Here is a 26480-nt window from a genome sequence, read left to right as displayed (position 1 = left end):
TTTACCATCACGTGAAAACCATGTCAACTTATGGGCCATTTTGTGACCAAACACCGTATTGGTTATAACTAGGTTGTTATACCTACAAAATTGTAAAAGCCTATAGCCATTACTGTTTTCTTTTCCTACACCAAATTTACCTAGGCTAGGATACCATCTATCCCTATTTCTACCAACCTGGGCATTAAAATCTCCTAGCAAAAACACCTTATTTCTACCTGGTACCCTGTGTATTTGCTCCTGTAACTGTAAGTGAAAGTCATCTGAGTCACTAGTATCTCCATCAGTTGGCTCAACGGGGGCATATACTACTATAACTGATACCTTGAACTTTTTAGTCATAAAATGAGCAATTAGTATTCTATTATTAATACCTTCCCAGCCTAAACAAGACTTCGCAACTTCCTTATTCATCATGACCCCTACTCCCTGTCTATGTACCCTATCCTTCCTGCCTGAGTAAACAAATTCTATGTCACCTAATTTCATGCTTCCTACCCCTGGGATATGAGTTTATGAAACTCCTAATAAATCCAGTTCAAACCGTCTGAATTCGTCAGTCAAAATGTCGATTCGATAGTCATTTTTTAACGTCGTAACATTCCAAGTTCCAATTTTCATGTTCTTTAAATCTTGAAATGTATTTTTCCTTCTATATTCAGTGTCTTAGTATCATTAATTCCTGATTGTTTCCAACTGGGCAAATTTTCAGATTTTCTAAAAATGTATAAGTGACACTGGCTCACTGGCGGGCGACAGTAATGACCTTGGTAAATATTAACCAATAGGAGTTTTGCCCGTTATTTCGTGTCGTGTCGACAAATGTTTTAGATGCTCCGTTAACCGATTTTCTTGAGAGGTTTAATTTGTTGAATGTTAATCAGTTTGGGTTCTGATAGAATAAAAAGACGGTGGATGCATTGATACTTTTGACCAATTTAATTAATATATCTTTAGACAAAGGATATAAGGTGGGTGCAGTGTTTTTCTCATTTACTCTCTTAAATTTCATTTTCTTCTTATACTGTTAGAATTGTACGAGGCTTTAGCTTGGCATTTTAATTCAAAAATTATGTAGAAAATGTAATATGCAATTTCATCCGTCCGTTTTTACATATTGGTACATTTTTCTTTATTTCTATGGTTTCTCTAAAATGCTGCGAAACTCATCTGTATTTTTAGATGTTATTATTACATTTGTAAGATCAAACATAATATTATAGTAACACCTGAATCGAAAATTTTTTCTTTTTTCACGGTTTTACGTTATGTAAGCTTATTTTCAAAATATTGGCGTGTTTCGTAAAGGTTTTTGGATGCAGAGACGAAAATTTTGGGCTTTTATTAATTTGAATATTTTAATTGTTTCGCTTCCTTAATATGTAGACTTTCATTTATTTTTTTCATCAGTAGAAAGGTAGTGTCGTGCAAGCAAGGTCAATGTAGATATCGTGTTTAATCTTATTTGACCTCTTCGAATGTACCTTGCAACACTGTCTCCTGACTTTGGTGAAAAAATCAAAGTTATGTGTTCCAACTTCCAAATATGTTCGTGGTGAACCTGTTGAAAGGACTCAAGATTCAGAGCATGTGACGTGATCGGATTGACAAAATTGACCATAGTGTGTAGTGTTTGATTGAACTCTAGGATTAAGTGTTCTGATGCAACTGGTTCAATACCGATTATGGTTACCATTAATGTTGTGAAACAACTTTGCAACACTAAAAAAAATTAACATGGTAATCCAGTGATATGTTTGTTATATTTTTCAATCATAACATCGAAAGATGAAAGTAAAATGAAATAGTTGGCTGACCAAAGCCTAAAGCTAAATAGCTGATAATAAAGAAATCCTTAATTTGAACGAAAAATATAGGAAAATATGTGCCTGCTCTTTCTGTACAATTTTTTTTACAGTGATTTTCAGCCGCTTGGATTTTGGGATTTTTTTTCCAGGGTGCAGCTGGTTGTGATGGCATGATATCTGCCTTTAAGTTCATAGCGAAAGAATACCCAAACACAAAATTCTGCTCAATCAGGGCTTCCATTGCTGGCCTTAGCTATAACTTCGTAAGTTTTCTTTAATTTATTCTGTTGCATTCACCTTACATAAAGTAACCCGGTTCATAAAGAAATTTTCTCCCATCGTTCATTGCTGTCTTTGTCTTTTCTTCCAATTAGAGGAAACCATCTGTCCCTTTTTATGAATAAAATTCAATTTCGTCATGATTTGGATCCTTAACATTGGACTTTGCTATTAAAACAAAACATGTCTCTTAAAAGGTGAAATAAACCTGAGATATGGAAAATATCCTAGACCGAATTTGACTACCCGTAGTAGTGTGTAAGCACAAGAATTGGTCTTCAGACCCTTCTAGATATCAGAGAATCTAAACGAACTCTATTGGCTCTTCTCAAATATCAGTCCCAACCTCTTAGAGCTCAAAAATATTAATTTTATACTGGTATGGTTTAATTGTTTAAATTAAGTTAAGATCTAGTATGAATTGCCCTATAATAAGCTAAACCTAGGATAGACAGAAATGACTGTGATTATAAGTGAAACTTAAAACGAATAAAAATTGTCCCAAATAGGAACTAGACTAGCTTTCCCCTTTACGCCCTCCTCCTAAAGCCTCGAGTGTCATTGACTTGTACCGAATACAGTATATATTTTGAACAATATATTTTGTCGCAAAAAAAAGCTTAATCATCAAAATCAATTGAAAAAAGAACTAAAACAAAACAATAAGATATTGTTTATTTTTATTTTATTTCTTTAATAATTTGCAATTTGTGTTGAATCTAGGTTGAATCTAATTATAGGCTTATGAACAAAGTGGGCCACCGTCTGGCAGCATCCACTTGAGACTGAAATGTTTGCATTAGAATTTTTAGCCTTTGAGTATATGGTTCTGTTAATGCCAAGGCTGTAGTTTCGTAGAAAAACATTTGAAAGTGCTGTTTTGTTTCTGCAGAATCTTTATCTTTGCTTAAACTGGTCACTAGAACCTGAAATTTCTCCTTGAATGAGCCCTGAATCATTCCCCTTTGAATTTGCTATGACCTTTGTTTTGGTATCATCATTCCTTAGGAAAAATCTTGAGTAATCATCTCTAACTCTTCATCTCAATGAAATTTTGCTTTTCATATATATAACTACCATATCTTTTATAAGATAACAACGGTGATTTTGGAATTGGTATCAAGATTTAGACTAGTTTTTCCTTTCCCATATTTTTCCTTTTGTTATGGATGTCATTGGAATAACTTTTAAGGAAAGGAATTCCATCTATCACTTGTACCCTTGTATTCTTTATCCCCTGGACTTCCACCTTGCACAACGATGAATATAAGCGTAGTATTGCATTTTAAGTTCAAAGTGTTTCCGTATTTCCAGTCGAATTTCTATTTGAATATATATTTTGGTAAAACATAGACCCAGGAGACATATAGACACATAGACTTTGCAGAATAGTCAAAATTATTTTGCAGGATTATCGAAAAAGCAGTCTCGTTACAGACTTCTGCAATTTTGTAGGTGTAATAGTTTAGTTATAATCAATACAATATTTGGTCATAAAATGGTTCTTAAGTTAACAAGGTATTTATATGATGGTAAGACAGCTAACCCTATTGATTATGTTATCAAACAGTTCGTGGTAACGAACTGTAGTAAAAAGTGACCCGGCTCAATAGTAACCAAAACTCTAAAGAATGCAATTTTGATATCAATAGCTACATCAAAAAAATCGCATTTTAATGCTGATTTCAAATATACAACTTTCATCAAGATTAGTCTGACCTATCAAAAGTTACGAGCCTGAGAAAATTTGCCTCATTTTTAGGGGAAAATAGAAAATATGGGGAGAAAATAGGGGAAACACCCCCTAAAAGTTATACAATCTTAACGAAAATCACACCATCAGATTCAGCATATCAGAGAACCTTATTGTAGAAGTTTCAAGCTCCTATCTAAAAAAATGTGGAATTTCGTATTTTTTGCCAGAAGACAAATCACGGATGCGTGTTTATTTGTTTTTTTGTTGTTTTTTTCCCCAGGGGTGATCGTATCGACCCAGTCGTCCTAGAATATCGCGGGAGGGCTCATTCTAACGGAAATTAAAAGTTCTAGTGCCCTTTTTAAGTGACCAAAAAAATCGGAGGGCACCTAGGCCCCATCCCACGCTCATTTTTCCCAAAAGTCACCGGATCAAATTTCCGAGGTAGACATTTTATTCACCATAGTCAAAAAACCTAATAACTATGTCTTTGGGGATGACTTACTACCCCGCAGTCTCCCTGGGAGGGGTTGCAAGTTACAAACTTTGACCTGTGTTTACATATAGTAACGGTTACTGGGAAGTGTACAGACGTTTTCAGGGGGATTTTTTTGGTTTGGGAAGGAGAGTTGAGGTGGGGGGGTGGTTACGAGGGAGGATCTTTCCATGGAAAAACTTCTCATTGGGGAAGAGACACTCAATGAAGGGGGCGCAGGATTTTTTTGCATTATTTAAAAAAAACAAGGAAAAAATAAATATGAGAAGTTTTTTCTACTGAAAGTGAGGAGCAGCATTAAAACTTAAAACGAGGAGAAATTATTACGCATATGAGGGTTTACCTCCTCGTAATACCTCGCTCTTTACGCGAAAGTATTTTTAGTAATTTCAACTATTTATTCTACGGCCTTTGTGATTCAAGGGTCATTCTTAAGGAATTGTGACAGAATATAAGCTTTAGTGTAAAGAGCGAGGTATCGACGAGGGGTGAACTCCCTCATACACGCAATAAAAATATACGAATATAGAAGTTCGTTACGTAAGTTAATTCGTAAATTACGTATATTTTTACTAATGAAAATGTTCGTAAAACAATTAAAAGTTCTAGTTGCCTTTTTAAGTAATCAAAAAATTAGAGGGCAGCTAGGCTTCCTCCGTCTCTCCTTTATTCTCAAAGCTTCCGATTAAAACTATGAGAAAGCCATTTAGCCAAAAAGAAAATTAATATGCAATTTCGTTTTAATTATTTATATGCGGAGAGCCAAGATCAAAACATGCGTGAATTAAAAAACGTCCAGAAATTAAAAAAAAAACAGGTTTTTTTAAATGAAAATAAGGAGCGACATGAAAACTTAAAACGAACAGAAATTACTCCGTATATGAAAAAGGCTTTTCTTCCTCAACGCCCCGCTCTTTACTCTAAAGTGTTTTCCTTTTTTTTAAAGTAGAGCTAAGAGAAAGAGTCAAACTTTAGCGTTTAACAGAAATTAGTCCGTATATGAAATGGGCTGTCCCCTCCGCAATCCCTCGCTCTTTACGCTAAAGTTTTTAATTGTTTTAAAAAGTGGAATTGTGGCAAAGAGTCAAACTTTAGCGTAAAGAGCGGCAAGATCCAAACAAGAGGCTTGGGTATATAGGAGTGCTGTAAATGATTTTAAAAGTAAAGATCACCATATAGTAGTGTCTCTGGTCAATTTGAATCTGAAATTTGTAAAGGTTTACTACCTTCTGGGAAGCTTTGACGCTGGTAGATTCCAGCATGAGAATCTGAGAGAAAATCCTCAAGCACAGTTGAATCCTAAACTGGAGAGTTTAAAATTTGACGAAGTAGAAGATGGATGAAATAATTTTAATAAAATAGTTTGTGAAGTTGCACATAGTTTTAGCGGAGAAAGTAGAAACGGATCTAGGAATATTAGCGAAAATGCATTATGTTTAATAAAGAATATGAGTAGCTTGTACATGCATTATTTGAGTTATATATCATATGAAAATAAGAGAAAGTGGAGAAAGTACTTAAATATGAATTAGGGAAAAGGAAAGAGTTAAAGAGAGACGTGCAGAATATTTTGAGAATGTTTAAACCGAGAAAGAGTTGCAGGAAAAGATATAACGGAAAATGAAAAAGTTTGTGATACCCTTGATGTGAAAGAAGATTTGTTTTATGAGGAAGAATTAGCTACGGTACTAAAAGGATTAAAAAAATAATAAGGCTTCAGATGCTGATAGTGCGGCAAATGAGTTTTTGTAAATATGGTAACACTATGGATATTATTTTTCAAAAGGGAGAAGTACCTAATAATTTTAGAAAAACTCTATTTAAGCCCCCTATAAGATTGGTGATAAGAGTGAGTGTGGTAAGTATAGAGGGATTAGCCTAGTTTATGTAGGAAGCAAATAGTATGATAACACTTTTTAGACCTGAAAACGCTGTAGATTGCATTTGCTTGAAATGCTGGAAATTTTATTCTTTTACAAGGAAAAATCTTTTAGCCATTGTTTTGAAGGTTACCAGATGACTTGCATTTCGTATCACAGCTGGTATTATATCCCATGTGCAGGGAGCAAAATTTCTAATTACAAAAGAAACTCTAGTTTTTTTTTCTAAATTGATGTACTAGATTTGTTGCTCCTTGTGTATTATGACTATGGAGATCACTTAATGGAAAAAAATAGTATAGTATAGAAATGAAAAAATATGTACGAGAATCACAATGCTTTAGTTAAGATAAGAATTGAGGTTAATTGTTTTTTTTGTTTTTTTTTAATCTGGAGTTAAGTACGGTTGTGTTCTATCCTTATGTATATGGATCATTTCGACGGACTTAAGGAGCACAGCAAAGGCAAATGGAAGACACGGAATCAAATCAGGAAATAAAACTTTTATGCCTAGATTATGCTGATGATTTGAGCATTCTAGATGTAAATGTTAGCAAACTGAATAAACTTTTAGAGCTTTTGCTAGCTCAGGGTGCTAGAATAGGTCTGAAAATTAATGTTAAGGATACTGAGTTGTTAAGACTAGGAATAAATGAAGGTGAAAAGGTCATGTCGGGCAACGGCAAGATCGATCAAGTGGACACTTTCACATACCTAGGTAGTATTATTAGTAAAGACGGTGGGTGCAGTGAAGATGTTAAAAGTAGAATAGCCTAGGCCCAGGATATTTTTTCACGGTTGAAAGAAGTTCGGAAGAATATGAAGACAAGTGTGCGAACCAAGATTAGAATATTGGAAGCTATAGACATGGTGGTCAATTGTGGCTCCGAAGTGTGGGCGCTCTGAAAAGCGGGGAGGATTTGCTAGATGTTTTGCAGAGAAATTGCATGCTAATTTTTGGGATACCGTACTGACTGACCGTATCTCAAACAGTAAGTTGGATGAAAAATGTGTTTACATCCCGCTTTCTAGGGTTATAATGAAAGAAAAGTTGAGATGACTAGGACACACTCTGCGGATGAATGATGACAGATTGTCAAAGATTGTCCTTTTTGGCCAGCCGTCTAGGACCAAACCAAAAGCAGGTCTTCCCTGAATGGGATGGGAGGATGTCGTAAGGAAAGATTAAAGAGAAATAGGAGCTTCCTGGGAGGATGTAAAGTGTAAGGCTTTACATAGATTGGGATGGATGAGGAGCGTGGGCAGCTGTGCTGGCATCAACCGGCTTGGTTATGCAGTGTGTTGTTAACATTAATAGTAGTATTATGGAAGTACTGTAGCAAGAATGTCTTAATTTTTTTTTTTTGTCCTTATGGAAAAAAGAAAGCACATACTAAAATATGGGGTCTGAAGGGGAGTGTGTGTGTTAAATATTGTGTCTTTTCATATGGTCCTCACAATATACCCGTTGTTGATGCTTTGCAGGATACTCCATATTACCGTGCATTATTATGGAAATATCTTAGCAAGCAGTTGTCATATTTTTTTTATAAATTCAATTTCCTTATGCGAAAAATAAAGCCCATAAGAAAACGTATAAAAAACCATGTGTTTAAATGCGCTAAAATAAATCCTTTATCTTTAACTGAATAATTTTTGTTTTCCAGTTGATTTGGAAATAGGCGCATTAGTTTAATTTACTTTTTTTAGTCTTTGCTTAAGTGTGACCTGAGATGGCTTGCAATATCAGAATAGTGCATGCAGAATACCAGTAGTCCATGGTATTTGACCATGTTCAAGTGTTTGGTCTTTGTCATAAAGAGACGAATCTAAATAGAAGTGATTTAGATCCTATGGCGACCAGCTCCTGAGAACGGAGTTGTTATGACAGCTGGGCCGTCAAAAATCAAAACCTACTTCTCTTTAATATAATGATTTTGAGATAGATGCCTGGCATAGGATTATTGACCCTGTCTTGTCGATTGGCAACGGTTGTGACATCAGTATTACAGCTGCTTGAAACTTGATTCTAAGAGGGTAGATGTTATCAATTTTGATAGGCAAGCTAATCAGTTCTTAACAACGCAATTGTAATGTCAAAACTAGCCTAAATTCAGCATAAAAAAAAGCCCAATTTCAGCTTAAACTTAGCTAAATGTTCAGCTAAAAAAAAATAATAATAAAAGTATGGCAATTTTCTGTAGGAATTTTCGGATCAAGGAACTTTTTTTTATATGATGACTAAACCTTTGTAGATTTTTATTTCGAATCCCACAGAAATAAAAGTTTTAAGGAATTAGAAACGATAAAAGTTTATTAGACAAATACCTTGAATATATTGACATTATTTTATTTTCCCTTTTTTTCAGAAAACCAAAGGAGTGCCAGCTATAAATGCATACAAAAATGGGCAAATTATTGCCAATTTTGTACAGCTGTTTCAAGAGTTTGGAAATGAAGTACATCCCGGCGACATTGAAAATTTCCTTATCGAGTATGTAATTTGTCTTTCTAAGCTCGACACGTTTTTATTTCGCTACAAGATGAAAGACCTTAATTTGGCTAAATTCATAATGTGCAGTAATCTTGTAATCTTGCCCTGCGAAGTTTAGTATGTAAAACAGGATTGTTCATATTCCTCCTTAATCTAACGTTGCTCGTTTTTACTCCAAGCCAAGCAGTGAATTGGAACCATGCAGAGATGCTTGAGTGTAATTAGGATAAAAAATTATTGCCAGCCTAATCCTTTTGGAATGTATATAGTAATTTTAATAGTAATTGTAGCAATTTTTATATAGTAATTAGTAATTTTTTCACTCTGTTATAAAATGCTGTGAAGTTGGCACCCTCTTAACCAAAATTACCAAGCATTGCTTTTTTTCTATATAATGGAAAGTTGAATAACGACAATGGGAGTTTCCTGGGAGGGGGTAAAGAGTTGTGTTGGCCTCAGACGGCCTGGTGCTGCGGTGAGTTGTTAGTAGTATTAGTTTAACCAACGAATCGGTATTTGATTAAGTCGATACAGCGAATTAGTCGAAAACAAAGAACCAACTGATGATATAATGAACAATTGGCCGATTGAAGAGGTCGATGAAATGATATATATGTCTTTTTGCATTATTTATTTCTCTAATTTGATTTCTCCCTTTTTCCGTAAAATATCTCCATGTAACTCTATATTATTTCTCTCCAACCACACATTGCCCTCCCGGCGAAGACATTGAATCGGGAGGTTGGTAACTGCAAAACAGAGACCATTGGTCTGCAGGCGAAAGAGTTTTTTTTTTAAGTTTATCATTTATTTCACCAATTACACTGCATAAACTACGTTTTGAAAAAGAATGCGATGTCGCTAAGACTGTTTCATACCGTTTAGATGTGCTAGTTATTAAAATTGAGGTTTTAAGAATTTAGTAAATCAATGTGCAGAATTGAAATAGTTACAATAATAAGGGAAAGTTAACAGCCCTAGTAACACCCTAGCTCGTGATGGGGAAAGAAACAAAAGCATCTCTTACAAACAAAACGAAGTAAAAAGGATTATATTACAAATATACATGAAAAAGAGCAAATCCTGTATATGCTTCTGGGAAGAGGTTCTAAATGACCAACAAGTGAATTTTTAGGCACGGTAATAATTTTCTAATTTCAAAAAAGCATTTTCTAAAGAATCTTTATCTTGAGGGGATGTCCTCCTCCCTCCCTGTGCTGTTAAACCTATGAACGCAGTTTAAATTTTATACTTGAAGCCTTTTTGCTGTAATAAAGGGTTCTAAACGCTTCTTTCCCACATCTCCCAGGCCTTATACTGCATCGTGTAGTTATGACGTTGGTAGACTCCAGGATGAGACTTTTCCAGGGACTTTCCAAGAGCAGCTGGATATGAAACTAGAGAATTTAGAATTGGAGAATGCAGTTCTTTTATTTAAAAATTTCCTGTTTTTCTCATGCTTTTTTGTATTAAATTGTTTCTTCTCCACTCTTTGGACGCCTTGTTTGACACAGGCGAAATATTATTCGAACTATTCCACTTTTCTTCCTACTGGTCACAGTCCCTTCTTGTTTTCAAGATTTTCTTCTTTGCATATAGAATGTATCAGATAAAAAGATTGTAAAATAATAAGGCCTCTGGTGGTCCACCAAAGATTGACATTAAAGTGATTGGTGGTATGCATGAGGTCATATTGCTGTGGCTAAGGTTGTAAGTGAGGTTAGTAGCTGGATCGGGGAGGAATCAGGAATTAAGCAGGGTTTTGTCCTATCCCTGTCAATATCGATTTTTTGGTTGGAATTTCCCTAGGGAAAAGAGCAAAGGCTCAGCAGATGATTTGAGTGTTCTAGGCAAAATGTCTTTAAAAATTTAAGAATCTTTAAAGTTTTTGAGAATTCAGGAAGCAAGAATAAGTTGAAAAGTTGACATTAAGAATGTTACGTCGCATAGACTAGGAATAAATTAGAGTAAAGAGGTTAGGTTGCAATAAAATCGATCAAGTGGATAGGTCCACTTACCTATGTTGCATTATTAGTAAAGATTGGGGGGGGGAGTAAACATATAAAAGTTAGAATGGTCTGGGCTAAATATGTTTGAATAAAAGCAAATCCTGGAAGAACTTCTGGGAAGTGGCTTTAAAGGCCTAATTAGGGAATTTTGAGGTATGATAACAATTTTCTAATTTCTTAAAAGCGTTTTCTGGAGATTGTTTATCTTGAGGGTGTTTTCTCTTCCCTGAGCAGTTAAACCTATGAATGTAATTTCAATTTTACACTTATAACATTTTTGCATTAATAAAGCATTCTCAGCACTTCTCTCCCACATTTCAAGTCGATCTGAATTATTTGAACTTCCGCCTATGGTATCTGCTTGCCGTTTGGATTGTGCTAGTTGCTTTTAACTATTTGCAAATGAATCCAAAGGTAGTTTTATTTTCGAAACTGTCAACGGATTCCTCTATCAATTTAGGTTATCTTTTGCGAAGCAAATCTCAGTTTTTATTGACTGCAATATTTCGTTGCAAAAAGTTTACTACAGCCAAGATATCCATTAAATATATTGACCGAAATCCCTAGACAGCAATGGATCCAATATCCTTTGCTTTGACAAGAGATTTGTATTTGAACTCGATAGCAATTTCCCCAAAATCTGGAAAAGGTCCCTTTACCCGTCCTTAAAGTTAAAAATAAAGCTAGCTAAAGCCAATAATAACTTGGGGACTTACTATTAAAAATGTACCTTAAAGTATCAGGGCCCTTTGGAAAAATGCTTTAACCCATCCCTTTAATTTTGGCCTTGAGTACCTAAGATTGTTGTTATATTCCCGATAGAGCCAACCTACTTGTCGAATTTTATAATAATGGTATTTTAGCTCACTCTGGCTAAGAATTTCTTAGCTTTGTAAAAACGGATATTCGGTAAGTACACAGGATGGTACAGGTGTACCATTCTGTTTTTAGATTGAGGCAACTGTTGTCGGTGCAAGGCAAACTTTTTAGGGAGAAGAAGATAAACAGCTCCTATTTATTTTAGCATCGATTTCTTTTTGTAGCATCCTGACGTTTGCAAAACCTTATAAGACGATTCTAGTTGTTCTTAAATTGATTGAGGCGCGTTTGATTTATGAAACTTAGTATAGTTGTTAACACTAAAATTATCACGATTTAATAAATGTTACTAGCGTCATTATGTAAAGGTCGTTGTGTTTATGGTATACCCGTGCTTTCGTTATTATTAGTTGTACAATTGTTGTCAATATTTTTTCTCTATTTTTATCTATATGACCGAACTGCTAAAAAATAATTATCACTATGTAAGTGAGGAATAGAATCTCTCAACGAGGTTATCCTCGACAAGGCGTTAATGCATACCCATTCACGCGTTATACATAATTTAGTCACACATACCCGTTCCAGAATTTTCACCACGTCTATTTGATCTAGGCTCTTTAAGGATTTTAATTTCGGTTTATTAGTGATTTCATTCCGGGAGTTTCTTTTTTCCTGTCTGGTGCAAAAAAAAATATGAGTAACTTATAAGAGTAGAAACTGGTATTAGTGTCGCCCAAAAAATAGCCACTAATGCCATCTAGTGTTTGGTGTTTCTTGGCATTTTGTTTCCAGTGTAATAACAAAGCAATATTAGTTCAATTAGTATAACTGACAGCATTAATATAATGCATGTAATAAGCATTAATGTAAGATTCTGATCTCAGTCTGTGAGAAAAACACTACTAAGAAGCGTGAAAAATGTCAAAAACGCCAAATGGTAAATGACTTCGGTGATTTTTTGTCGACACTGGTGCCTGTTTCCACTCATTCAAGTTTCCAATACCCCTTGGTATGGTAGATTCATATGTAAAACACGGCCGATGGGATTGTGGTTCATAATCTGGTGACAACGCTTTGGAATTTGTATGTAAGACTGAAATCAATAACTACATAGAATTTCAATATCTCTGCTATTAATAGTGTTTGCTTGAAATAACAAATAAATGATGCGGTTATTTCTTTCTAGGACTGGTATTCTCAATGAAAAGAGTCTGCTACCCACAAAATGATATCACTCCTGCAATACGGCCATAAAACTCATCGATTCTGATCTCATATTTTAGAATGTTTTATGTCGTTTTATTTTATTCATTTAATCGTTTATTCATTTTAAAAGTTTAAATAGATTATGTTTGCTTTATTTTGAATTGAGATTGAGCTTTTTTTTTGCCGTTTAGAGACTGAATTAATAAATTCTATTTAAAGTTGTTTGAGTTTCATCGACAAAATACTTGCTTGCTTGATTTAATAATGTATGTTTAATGAAATATCTTAAAATTCAGAATTAAAATGATTGTTAATTGATAATTCACTATCTAACAGGCGTAAAAAAAGGTAGCATAGACTCTTTTGCCAGGACCGTAAAAATATTATTCTTTCCTCCCTCCTCCAAACACAACATTTAATTGCCCTTGCCCCCTCCTCCCGACCTTCAGAAAAACTTTTGTAAAAAATTTCAACTGGATATCTGAGCTGTAGGACAAAATAAGGTAGATTACTGAAGATATATGCTTGTATACAATCTATATAATGATGCATCCTCGCCTGTATTCATGTGTAAAAATAAAAAGAAAAAATTGTATATCACAACGATTGGCCGAATAGTGACCGAAACTCTCAAAAAAGAATTTTTATAACAGTTAATGCATCAAAAGAATTGCTTTTTTGTTCTGCTGATCCAAAGTATATCAAATTTGTAAAGTTGAGTATTAATCATGAAAATCTACGTGCCTGAGAAACCTTGCCTGATTTTCGAAAAAGGGGGTGAACACTACCAAAAATTAAATCACACTTCTTAATGAAAATCACACTATCAGGTCAATCACTGTCACTATCACTATCAGGTCACTATCACTATCAAGCTGTCAGTGAACCCTACTGTAAGGGTATCAAGCTCCTCTCTACAAAAACATGGCATTTAGCTCTTTTTTCAGAAGTAAGATCATGGGCATGCCCTTGATATCCCCACCTCTCCCCCTTTTGTGCATGTAAGTATATGAAGGTAATCATTATGTTACATTTAAAGAAATTGCGCAATTAGAAGGGATTATCCACATTGCAGCACCCGTATTACAGCACCTCCAGTCGTAAAATATTCATTGGAATGAAGGGAGATTAGGGATTTGTGAAGACTCAATAAAAGTCGGATATTTGGGTGTAAAAATGCGGTTTTTGAAGCTTCAGCCACAACCCCTCCCTGACCGGCGAAAAAATCGACTAGTCCTCATCTATAAGAGGTGACACGTATTCATACACTGTTGTACATAATCTATGAAGACGCAAATGACTCAACTCTTTTAAATGAAGCCTTAAAATGATTGTCTACACATTAACTATTTGTTTTTTATGGACCTCGTACATCGTTAGGAACAAATTATTCACTCTTTGACATTATGATGAAACTGGGAAAAGACTATAGTTTTTCAATTACTTCAAATCGATTGGCTGTCTAAAATTTTTACTCGGCATGGCACCATAATATGGCATAAAAATTTTCAATTACCATTCAAATGGACCCGCTCCCGAAATTCTAGGATCATTGGTTCGACACGATCACCCTTGGGGAAAAATATAGTGATGTAATTTCGTCAAAATCTTTAGGAGGGGGGGGGGGGAGCCAATTTTCCCAACTCCAATTGAAATTGACAGTGAAAACTGAATAATGTTCCATATATTACCATAAAGACAAAGATTTACTAAAGAAAACTGGCCTGTTTCTCTGGATACTTGAATTGTGCAGACTTGTCTGGTTTTGACAAGCTTTTTTGCCGAAACTAAATTGCATATATATATATATATATATATATATATATATATATATATATATATATATATATATAGGGCCGTACCCTGCACTGTATCCTTGGGGAAGGGCTACCTTGTTTACCCCCCCCCCCCCCCCGAAATTTTGGACTGACTCACTTTTTAAAAAAAATAGCAAAATGTATATAAACAAGTTTTGTTGCGTTTTGTAAAAATGTGTTGACCCCTCCCCCCTTAATAAAAACCCACTATACGGTCCTTGTGTCAGCTATTTGTTATTATAATAGTTGAATATGTATAATTGCTGCGGTCCTTATCAGACACAAACTTTCTTACCCTCAGATGTATTGGCAACAGGAAATGGATACAAATTGTTATTTGTCTTAGCCTGAAACTTATATCTAATTTTCCCGATTATATTACTATAGACAGATGCTGCTTGAAATGAAAGGAAGGCGCAGTAGTCAACAGAAGATAACTCTTTAATATCACTACTTAGAGAAGAGCAAAGGAAGAGCTCCAATTTAATTGATGATTGGGTCAGATAATCCTCACGACGCGTCGCCCATCTTAGACTCTTTTCGATAAAGTCCACCTTTTATCTGTAACTTGGTCCTGTTTGGTAGTACGGAGCTTTCCAGTCGAAAGCAGAAACATGGCTCGATGAAACGAAAGCTCAGCTGCATAAATTGGGACGGTCCTTTCTGACATAGACTGTGAAACTCCACATCAAATCACACAATTACTAGGCTCTGGCTCAATTACTAGCAAAAACCATCTGTTTTGACCATAGGTAACCTTTAAGTTAATAATTAAACCTTTAGTTAAACCTTTTAAGTTAATAATGGCCAGTGTCCGAACGTATCAATACCCTGAAAATATCAAATTAGGTTTAAATGACAGAAAAAGGAAAGAATGACTACGAGCGAAACTTTTCTCTTTTTTTATTTATTTTGGATAGATTCTAATTATATTAAACTAAGCTGGTAATATTTTTTTTTTTTTTTTTTTTTTTTTTTTTTTTTTTTTTTTTTTTTTTTTTTTAATTCGCTGTTTGTTTTATTGGGTATCGGGATATTAACCTTTGGGGGGCTTGATTTTAAGTATACCAAATAAAAGGAAAATTGAACAACAACATTAAATTTTTAAGCGAGCAGAAATTGTCCACGTATGAAGGGGCTGCCCGTTCTTAACCCCTCTCTATTTAAGTTAAGGCTTAACTTTGTGTCCTAATTCTTTAAGAACGACTGCTGAAACACGAAGGCCGTAGAATTGGAATGACAAGTTTGTTTAAAACGCACAAAAACTTTGGTGTAAAGAGTGAAGGATTGATGATGACACCCCCCCTTTCCCTCTTATATGGAATAGTTTCTCTTATTTTCAAATTTTAATGTTGCTCCTTACTTTCAATTGAAAAATTATTATTCTGTTTAATTTCTGATCCTTTTTCAAACCATATCGAAAAATCACCCCCCTCCCCTTCCCACCTCCTTGGAAAATTTTATATTTGAAAAAATTCATCCTAAATAAAATTCATTCTCCACCAGACATTCCCCCGGACAATTCCATCCTGGAAAAAACAAAAACAAACAGACTAACAAATAAACGCAAATGTGAAAAAAAAAAATTACATTTGTGCAGATGAGAGCTTGAAGCCAATGGCTTAGTTAGGGCACAAGTGTCAATTACAAAAGAGCCAAAACAAAAAAATGGTATTGAATGACATTATTGTTGCAATACCAAGTAAAAACTGCCAAGTGCAATACCAATACCAAGACATCTAATCGATTTAAATTTACTGAAAAACTATACTGGTATTTTTTTGCTTCCCAGTTTCACCATGATGCCTCACTGTGGCACATTTGTTCCTGAAGATCACGTGATCCATACAAAACAGAAAGTTAATACTTAGACAATTATTTTAAATTCATCTTTGAATTTTCCATGACCGTTAGTTCGATACAGTGACCCCCAGAGAAAAAACAATATGTAAATACGCATCCGTCATCTCTCTTTTGGGGAAAAGATGTAAAATTCCACGCTTTTTAGATAGAAGCTCGAAATATCTACACTAGAGATTTCTAATATACTGAATATGATGGTATAATTTTCCATTAAGATCGCGTGACTTTTTTGGAGTGGTTCCTCCCTTTTCAAAAATCAGATAAATTTTCTCAGGCTCGTAGCTTTTGATAGATGACAGTAAACTTAGCAAATTTCATATATTCAGAATAAGCATGCAAACACAATTCTTTGGATGCATTGATTTTTTTTATCAAAATTAATTTTGGTAGAGTTTCGGTTGCTGTTGGGTAGATTGAAAGATCAAAAGCCGAACTGGCCAGCCATGACAAAAACAAAGAGAGAGAGAAATCTCGCAATGAAGAAAACAAATGGGAGTACGGCAAGTAGAAGAAAAAGACAAAACTAAAGCGAGGCGGATGCATCGTCAGTATGAAATAAGACGTCTTGTACGCTAAGAAAACAAAGTTAAAAAATAAAATAAGCCAAAATTAAATAAAATCCCAAAACCGAGAAATTAAAACAACAAATATCTATAGGTACAATTGACGCTGCTGTGACTTCTATTGGACATTGTCCCGTTTGTTTTCTTCATCGCGAGATTTCTTTTTCTCTTTGTTTTTGTCAGGCAGATTTGCTCCTTACTTATAGTTTCTTACCACGAGCTATTTGATGCCCCCTTAATTATTTCCCACAGGCCTTCGTTTTCACCATTCTCAGAGAAAATTGTGAGCAAAATTTTGCTAATGCTTTTATGTACGAATTCTAAAATTCGAAATTCGTGAGTGTCGACTTTCAACGGTGAATGTTCGAAACACATCTTTTTCTCTTTGGATTTGATAGTTTTGCCACTCAATTTTTTCAATTTAGTGCAAGGTTTTATGATGACAAGTTAGGTTTGCTAAGGTTGGATTAACTTAGGTTTTTAACCCTCTTCTGATATTTATTACCAAATTCAAACTAATCTGACCTAGCTTTTACTTTTACCGCCCTAGCTTACATAAGAGAGAAAAAGCTGATTCGCAAAGCTAATTGAATCCAAGCAGAGGAAAAGGAATTTTGAACATGCGCCGGTGAATGTCGACATAAACTAGATTAGCCTTGGTGTAAGCCAAATTTAGTATGCCCCATTTGAGTCACTGTAAGTTTTAAACTCTCTTAGTATCATAAAGATATTTTTGATGGCCTTGCTACAAATTGAATATACTCTTTTTTTTAGGAAAGAAAAGACTCCTAGCAATGTGGTGTCATACTTTTCAGGCTACATATCAGAATTATTTAGCCAATCCGGGGGAAATATTCACTCCGGTGTCTGTGGTACAGACAGGGATAATGAGCCTACAGCAGAGCTTGACCGTTTTATAAGGATATTGGAAGGTAAGGGACTTCGGGTAAGACTTTCACTTCAATTAAACCTAGGAAAAAATTGCATTTTTACCTATTTTGGCTTTAAGCGGAAATCAGTTTGAAGAAAAATTGCATTAAAAACTCTGCCAATATATACTATGTCTGGTCGGCCCTTTGCTTAAGTCGTCCATTTCGCTATTGATAAGAGAAACATGGTGTCGGGAAATAATAATTAAAATTTCTTGGGAAGTTTGTTGTTGTTCCCTAAACTAAAGGAATCTCACAGTACTCACAGTTTTCTTGAAAGTAAAAATAAAGCTTTAATCCCCAGGGAAATTTTTTCCCAGCATTTAAAAAGGTCAAAGTCATGAATGAAACCATGAGCAGTCTTCCTGACCTTGTATAAGTAAGTAAATTATCCAATTCCGCAGGCTTCTGTTTCAGCAGCCACTAGCTTATCGGTGCTTATCAGCTGCTGGCTAGTTTATCACTTATTTTGTGATTTTATTTTTCATTTTTTTTTCATTCTGGAATTTAATTGATTTCTTCTCAAAAACAGTGGTGGTATTCATGAACGGCTCTCATAAAAAACAAGTCTATAGAATGGTGGATATTCAAATTTGTTTTGAAAATATTCGTAAAAGGTTCAGATGTTACAACGGTTTATAATAGTTTTCGGTTATTTTCGGTTGTTTCAGTTTAGTGGTACTATTGGGTATACTTGTGACTTCTACTTTGGGGCAATAAAAAATTGTATTACAAAACTTTTAATATAGAACTGGCAATTTCAAACCTCGAGTGTGTACTCTTTGCAAGGGTATATATTTGCCGGATTTTAGTAGGCTACAAGTCAAACTATCTTTATTTAAAGTCAACGCCATGTTTTTACTGGGCAGCATCTAGTTTTTACCTAATATATTGAAGACCGCCAAGTGGATAAAGAAAGAACTCTGGGTAGTATAAAGTTTTGGAGAGCTAATTTTTGAAAAAAAAAGTTAGTTGCTGGTATTTCCAGAATAAAATCGTTGAAACGTTAAGCCACCACAAAGCCGACGTGATATTTGGCTTAGAAATGGACACAATGTTACCAGTAGTTACCAGTTACCAGTGGTTACAGACTCCCAAAAACTTGAAGTTGCCATTTGATTTCATTGATGGAGGTTAAGTTCCTAGTCAATCCAATCTCTCATCCTACTTGATGCTGCCCCATGCATCAGGACCCCATTCTTCGAAAATTAATTAGAGGAATACTACATATTATGTATCGCTGGGTGATTAACTATCAGGGTTGTAGGGCTATGGATTTAACCATGTTTTCATATATTCTGCTCACGCTGCCATGCATTATTGTCCGTTTATCCATTTTCTGTGGCAATCCGGTCTTAATTTCCTGCCCCTGAGAGGAAATGAATTTTCTTCCACGTACGTCTTCTGTGGAAGACCCAAAAGTAGAAAAATGCTTGGCTACTTGGATAAAATGCACTAATTTTCCAAAGACAAACTACAACTTTGCCATTTAGGAGCCTTTTGCCATCTGAAAAGCTGATAAACCAAAGATGCTTTAGAAACAGACATACTTCCAAAATTAGGGGTTGGGTGTTTTCTTCTATATATTTTTTTTTAATCTTCGCACAACTGTAGTTTGAAAGTATATCTTTAGCTCTGAAAGTCCGTATAGCTTCAACTTTTGTATTGTTGGAGTTTAACGGCATTTTGCTAACCCTGAAAGTTTTGCTCTGCACCAGTGCAAATTTTAGGAATTGGTAAAAATTTGGACATAGCCCAACTTGGGCCCTGGAAAGGTATACTCAAATTCATTTCATAATATATACCAATGTCATCACATTTGCCAATTTTTCTATATTCACATTTTACTTGCAAACCAGCCTGTATTTTACCCAGTCATATTTTTTTTTCGACAAGCCACGATAATTATCTTTCGATTACAGGTCGACATGATGAAAAAGACTTGTATTTGACAAGAATCAAGGTTCATAATATTTTAAAAATTAAAGATGCTAAATTTCGACACACGCCACTCAGTCGTGAAGTATTTGCAAATGAAGATTGGATTTCTCCCGCCGATGGTATGCAAGATCTATTATTCGAAGAAGCATTGCAAATAGTACAGAACTCCAAAGTAGATGGCTCCACATTGATTCTATTCACAACGTCTTATCTAGAAAGGACTATTGGAGATGTTAGTATAATTTATTTTACCTTTAACTTTACTTTAACACCTTTAACTTCCTTAGTCACAGTTACTCTCATTTGAGTGCAGCATATGGGTGAATATTCTTTTTTTCCTCTTTAAAGCTTATTTAAAGCGTTACTTTTAGTTTTTTCACTTTTCTTCTTTTTTAACTGTACAGGCCTCCACAGCATGTTTCATTTTCGGTGAATGTATTTCTGGTCGACTTATGGAGAGCTAAATGGCACCCCCCCCCCTACTAGCTCTACTTTTCTTGTTTAGTTACACACTGTGCTATTTAAGCTTTTTTGGTTAAAATCATTAAATTTGATCAACCTTGAAATAACACATTTCGACTTTGCTGCGAACTTTCTTTCCTTATGCTTTTAGATTATAGTGTTTAATTCGTTTAAGTGGTAAGTGATCGTATCATCTGTCCAATCACGTGGTCTGTACAACGGGCATCCGAATCCAAAATATCTTCGGATTGCTTCTACGATCAGTTGTTTGGTATTCCAAACACCTGACTTTCTCTTTTCACTTCAAGGCTGGGGCATGGAGTTCAAAATTCCAGGAAGGCGTGTGGAGAAGGGAGACTTCAATGTATAAAACTTTAGGGCAAGGGGGAGTGGGAAAAGTCCTTTTAAAAATCTAGGAAGGAGGAGCAATCCTTTTTCAATGAAAATACAAAAAAAAAGGTATTTTTCAATGAAATTGCCAAAAAGAACCTTTTTTTAATCTAAGGGGATTAAAAATACGGGGAAATCCCCCCCCCATCCCAATCGCCTAACAAGGGGAGAGGGACATATTTTTTTTCGTGGGTAATCATAATAGAGTGTGTGCTACTTTTTTTCCTATGTCTGTTGCCCGACAGGTTCTTTGGCTAGTTTAGATTACAAGAGATCAAGTCCTCTCCATGGAGCTGGTATCTGAAATTATCGTAAAAGCTGGGGATAGTAAAAACAATAACGTCGAATTATAGGAGTTCTTTTTACTTGTGGTCAGGAGTAAAAATTAGATCTGTTCAAAAGACCCTGGGGGTTAAACTGTCTTGTTTTTGTTATGTGTTTTCGAAGGTTAAAACTTAGAATTTTTGTTCATGAAAAAAGTAGAGGTGTAAGAATACCACATGTAGACTAAAGAATCGCTCCAAAAGTTGATTCACCTTTTGTGTTCTTATCATTCCATAGTTTAGACGATTTTGGTAATTAACAATAAGTTTAATGATTTTTCAATTTGTACTCAGTCTAGAAGTCGTAATCACGAGCGAATAATAATTTTTAAATGTAGATTTACTACTTCTTTGATGTAAAAACTACGTCAACATTTTCCTCTGTCTAGTTGTTGAAATAAACTTTAACGCTTTTTTGGGGGAAATTTAGGTGTTTGAACATGAACAACAGTAGAAGAAAATTTTACTTGTTTTGAAAAGTTTTCTTAATAAATTTTTGGTTGCCAAATTCTAATATTTCATCAGGTTTTTAAAGTACTCTAGGGTTAAGGGAAATGTTTATGTAAAGATTTTTTTTATATTTTCTATAAGTTCAAACACTTCAGCAAAACAATAGTTCTTGGGATAAATATTACTGCATTTTTTTTTTATCTAACTAAATTTTTCATTGCAAGTGGAAAGAGCCATTGAATTTTGAATTTTTTTATTTTCGGGTGATAGCCAAATTTTTAAATAAAAAATTTGTAGAATTGCTTTGCAAAAACAGTGGATAGAGAAAAATAAAATCTTAAAAATTGAAGTCACTGCGAAGAAAACGAATAAAAAGTAAGAATCACTCAACCAGCCTCTTTTTTTTACCGAAAAAAGTTAAATTTTGCCAACAAGCGCAATTAGTGATGCAATCGTTTGTATGAAACAATTATCGTAGCTTTTTCATACTTTATTTTTACCCGTACAAAAGTGTCTTACAATGTCTTTATTCATAGCTAACTAATCCTACGACCTTTCTAGCTTTTGGCATCAAGAGGCGAGGCAATCCCCTTTTTGCTTCGTGATGCGCTTGCAACTCAGACATTGAAAGAAGAAATCGGAAGTTGGAAGGTATTGCAGTTTTCGTTCAGCTTACAAATAATTTTTGCGAAGCAATGATTTGTCTCCAAATTCTAGCTCAAAATCTGAACATCAAACTATTATTTCACATGTTCAGAAGTCAAATCAATTATCTCCACCGCCTGTTTCTTTCTAAATCTTTACTTCAAAAATATTTATTTTTCTTCACTTTGTAAAGAATATCATATATAATAAGATTTACAAATACTGATGTCTCAATTCAAAAACAAACTAGAAAAAAATAGACGTTTTAAAGAACTGATTTTCCAATATTATCACGTAAAGGGATTTCACCAGTTGCAACGATTTTTCTGTTACGCACAGATATAAACTTTTAGTATTAATTTCATTTATTGTCATGAAAGTTTTCTTCTAGTAAGGTTGAGCATCCCGTTAGTCAAAATTTTAAAGCTAGTGTTTAGGAACGGTAATATCAAATACACATTTATATTGACAAATTTAATCTTAATTGATAGGGTAATTAGTAGGATGACAATGACAAATAAGATCAGAATTTCTATTTTTGAGTTTTCTCACCTCCTTTTCCTATAGACTTCTTTGTCTATTTAGAATCTTAGGTCAATCGGTTTGTTATCTGAAATGAAAATCTAAATTAGACTGTCGAAATGCCAGTTCACTCGAGCAAAATCAATCAAAAAGTGGCAATTTTACTTTAAAGTTGGCACTACGAAGCTTATTTGCTTCAGAGAGCAAATAAAGCTTCACATTTCGACATAAATCTAATGAAGTGCTTGCTTTTGTCTTCTGGAGATTGGCTTTAGGTTCAGAAAAAGAGAGAAATTTACTACACATTCTTTAATTCCTAAATAATATAGTTCTAGCACACGTTTGAGAACTTATGGGAAGAACTTACGACTATATGCGAGTATTTAAAGTGTAAGTAATAATCTGATAACCGTTTTTTAAGAATAAATGCAAAAAAAGATTATTTAGCTTATTGGTAATAATTTTCCAGTTAATAAATGACATTAAACCTTTCTCCTTATAATAGAGCGATACCTATAAACGCAAAAGGGTAAAATACCCGTAACAAGATCCTCCGAGCAAAATGTAGAAGTGTAACTGACATCAAACTATCAAGAAAAAGCGAGACAAACAAAGATAGATAGATAAAGAGAGAAAAGAGATGAGAAGAGAAGAGAAGAGAAGAGGAGAGAGAAGAGAAAAGAGAGGAAAGAGAATGGGGAGAGGGAGAGGAGAGACAGAAAGGAGAGAAAGTGAGAGGAGAAAGAATGGAGAGGGAGAGAGAGAGTAGGGAGAGAGTAGAGAAAATAATAGTATTAAAAGAAGGAACATAAAACGAAAAACGAGTAAAATTCAAGCCTGGTGAAACCAAGCTAAAAATGCAAATATTTCGATTGCGACCTCTATTCAGCTGTCCTAACTTCATAAAGAATAAAAATAAAGAGTGAAGTCCGTGAAACAATGTAAAAAGACAACCCTATTAAAAAATAATAAAAAAAGAGCCATTTTATATGAACAGGAAAAGGTGACTGAATAAATTCATAAGTACTGAATTGAAAATATATGTTAATTTTTTATTATTTTATATGTTAAAAACAGAAATGGAATTATTTGCATTAACTCTTGTTTTAACTGGCTGTCAGTTTCCTTATTAATTTTTTTTTGTTCTCTGTTGTTTTCTCTAATTGCCGCGTTTAGCCAGTGGGGTCTCAATATTGGTTTATTAAAATTATACTAAGTGGGATTAGTCTCAGAACTGTGTCTGTCAAGTACAGAAATTAAATTATTTCGGAAATGAATATTGCTACCTTCTCAGCCTTTCCTTATAAATATCTAAACTGATGATTATTTGGCTTCTTGGTTCTTAGACTGACAAGGATTATTTTCTCAAAATGAACCTAGTTTTTTTTTACAGGTGTCCTTGTTACGGATCATAACAGGAACGCCAAAATTCTTCAACCTCCGCAATTTAGCGTGGCATGGCTTCCCCCAGCATAATGAGCTTCCATCATATGTTGGGCTTGGACTTCTAAAGTTCATTTTTGATTCAAAGCCTAGAAGATTAGAGACTATAAAGCGACGTCCTTTGCTGATTTTGTCGCCCCTTCAAATGCCACCGGTGGACTATGATTGGCAAAACAACGAAGTGATGAAGCTAATAACCTTGGTGCCACCAGGAATGAAACCGTTTTGGAAAAAAGCACAAGAACTCTATGAAAGTAAAAGGTACACGATTTAAATTTTTGGATGTATGTGTGGGGAGTGGAAGATGTTTGTACGAAGTTGGTTACATTTTCGACCATAACTCTCAAAATTTTCCTGGGGTGGCTTTCAATCTAATTTTAGCTAGATAAGACTAATTTCTAAAATTATACTGGTGTACGGAGGGACTATTCCCTTTCCTGCCATGTACATTTATTTGGCTATTATTGTATTATGTGCTATTATTCACTTACGTTTAATTTTCCCAATATCTTTACATTTGATCTGAAGTACAAATTCAATATTGTGGTGTTGTGAAAGCCTATCTTCCAGTAAATTTTTATTTCCGTTTGCACCTTTATTTCAAGGTTTTTTCTTATTTATTTCAAAGTCTGGATTTCAATTCTTACAGGAACTATCAGAAATTTTTCTTGGGGGAAGTAAATGTCATAGTATTTGTTGGAAAGGAGGGGGGAGGGTAATTTTAAAAAAGAATACGTTTTTAGTCCACTAAGTTCAGTTTTTTTTTGTTAGGGAGGGGATCTCCCCTAGCCTCATGTATATAGTTATGCATTGTCTCTGCTTTTGCTATAGTCTTTAATTTGCTATAGTCTTTAATTTAACTGTAAACTTAATGCATATTTGCTTTTAGTTATGGAGTATATACGGTTATCATGCTTCCTCAGCTTGAGCATCTCCTGCGAGTTATGTTCTGTATTGTTAACAACTGTGTCAACAGGGCCCTTACTGCTGAAGCCACACTGTTATATACTACTCTTGAAGTGGTGCTGGACAAATCTTATGAAGGTAATTTAGTGTTTCTATATTTAGGTAATTTCTTTCAATGTAGCGAATTTCAATAGCGTGGCAAAAAGGTATTACGAACGTAGCTAAGATAAGACGAAGCGTATCCCACAATGTGAATAAAGTTTAATTTACCCATCCATAGATATAAAAATTCCATTTAAATGGATATGCTGTATATTCAAGCTCGTATCCAGTAAGGGGGGGGGGGGGGCAGGTGGTTTGACCCCCCACCCACCCCTAAATGCATATAGATTAATTTGTGATGCGGATTTTACAGGGGTTTTTTCCTCACAGTTTGAGTCACCCAAAAAAAAAAATTATAAGAAATGAATTATTAATAAGTTTTAAAACCTATTCCTTTATTTCTTAGTAAGAGACGAGTCCTGCAAACAAGAATTGGTTTTCATATGGAAGAGTGAATTGAAAAATACAGAAAATGGCGAATGAAAGTTAAAATGTAGGAAAATCTGAAAGTTTTCTTAAATTTGTTTTTGCAAGAAGGGGAGAGGGAAAATTCCGGATTAAAAGATTAAAAGTTTAGTAATCAACTAGTGTCTGTAAATTTTGTTATGTGTGTGTATGAAAGTTGTTCTTCTCAGAGATCGAGCATAGTGCGGTAATACAATGCCTTTTGCATTAAGAAATCTGCTCTCTTTTATCTGCAGATCTTCTTCTTCTTATATTACTACATGTCAACGCTTCAAGATGAAGATGCATATATATGGTGTACTCGAATTTCTCTAAGGAGGAAAGAGTACTTCAAAAACTCTTTTGCTCGGCACTGTGCATTCATGTGAAGCCATTTCCCAGAGAAGATTTCGCCTGCAATGCCTTTAGTAGTTTCCTCCAAGTAGAAGGTCAGCAGAAGGATAAAGTGCAGTGATTAAGCAGGATAAAAGGCTTAGGATTCATCTCGCAGTATTGATGTGCAAAAGTAGAAGGTCAAGTAGAAGGTCAGCAGAAGGATAAAGTGCAGTGATTAAGCAGGATAAAAGGCTTAGGATTCATCTCGCAGTATTGATGTGCAAAATTTCGCAAAAATGTATGAAAGATTAAGGATGTAGTTACAGTTGTAGGCTACCATTTTTATGGAATAGTCACAGATGCTTAATTTTTAGTTTTATGGATAGGTGTAACTACTCTTCCTTGCCAACAAACTTAGTTAGACAACCTAGAGTAATAAAAATAATTAACGCAAGTTTTATCTTTTCTGTTGACGTAGAACTATAATTGCCGGAAACGTTTTTTGACCTTCCCCATAACTTTTTGTTTTATCACGTTGGAGAGAGGTATAGTAATCCCTTCAAAGTAAGGCTATTTTTAGGAATTTTCATATGATTTAATTTAATCGTTTTTTTTTCAAGACACTAACTAAAACAACTTGATTCATTCCTAGTA

At 34.5% G+C, this 26480-nt stretch overlaps 1 protein-coding gene across 7 annotated transcripts in view; it reads left to right on the top strand.

Moving 5' to 3' along the window:
* The window catches only part of LOC136026468 (endoplasmic reticulum membrane-associated RNA degradation protein-like), a 93703-nt gene that overhangs the window by 30541 nt on the left and 36682 nt on the right, over positions 1-26480 (top strand). For all 7 annotated transcript variants that reach the window (XM_065703075.1, XM_065703074.1, XM_065703076.1 and 4 more), the window contains exons 5-11: positions 1958-2071; positions 8529-8653; positions 17708-17865; positions 19785-20035; positions 21990-22079; positions 23989-24299; positions 24928-25082. In XM_065703075.1, the coding sequence (XP_065559147.1) occupies positions 1958-2071; positions 8529-8653; positions 17708-17865; positions 19785-20035; positions 21990-22079; positions 23989-24299; positions 24928-25082 (1204 nt within the window). The remainder of the gene's footprint in view (positions 1-1957; positions 2072-8528; positions 8654-17707; positions 17866-19784; positions 20036-21989; positions 22080-23988; positions 24300-24927; positions 25083-26480) is intronic.

This window comes from Artemia franciscana, chromosome 4, assembly GCF_032884065.1.
Source record: "Artemia franciscana chromosome 4, ASM3288406v1, whole genome shotgun sequence".
NCBI classification, from domain to species: Eukaryota; Metazoa; Arthropoda; class Branchiopoda; order Anostraca; family Artemiidae; genus Artemia; species Artemia franciscana.
This window is presented reverse-complemented; position numbering and strand designations above follow the sequence as displayed.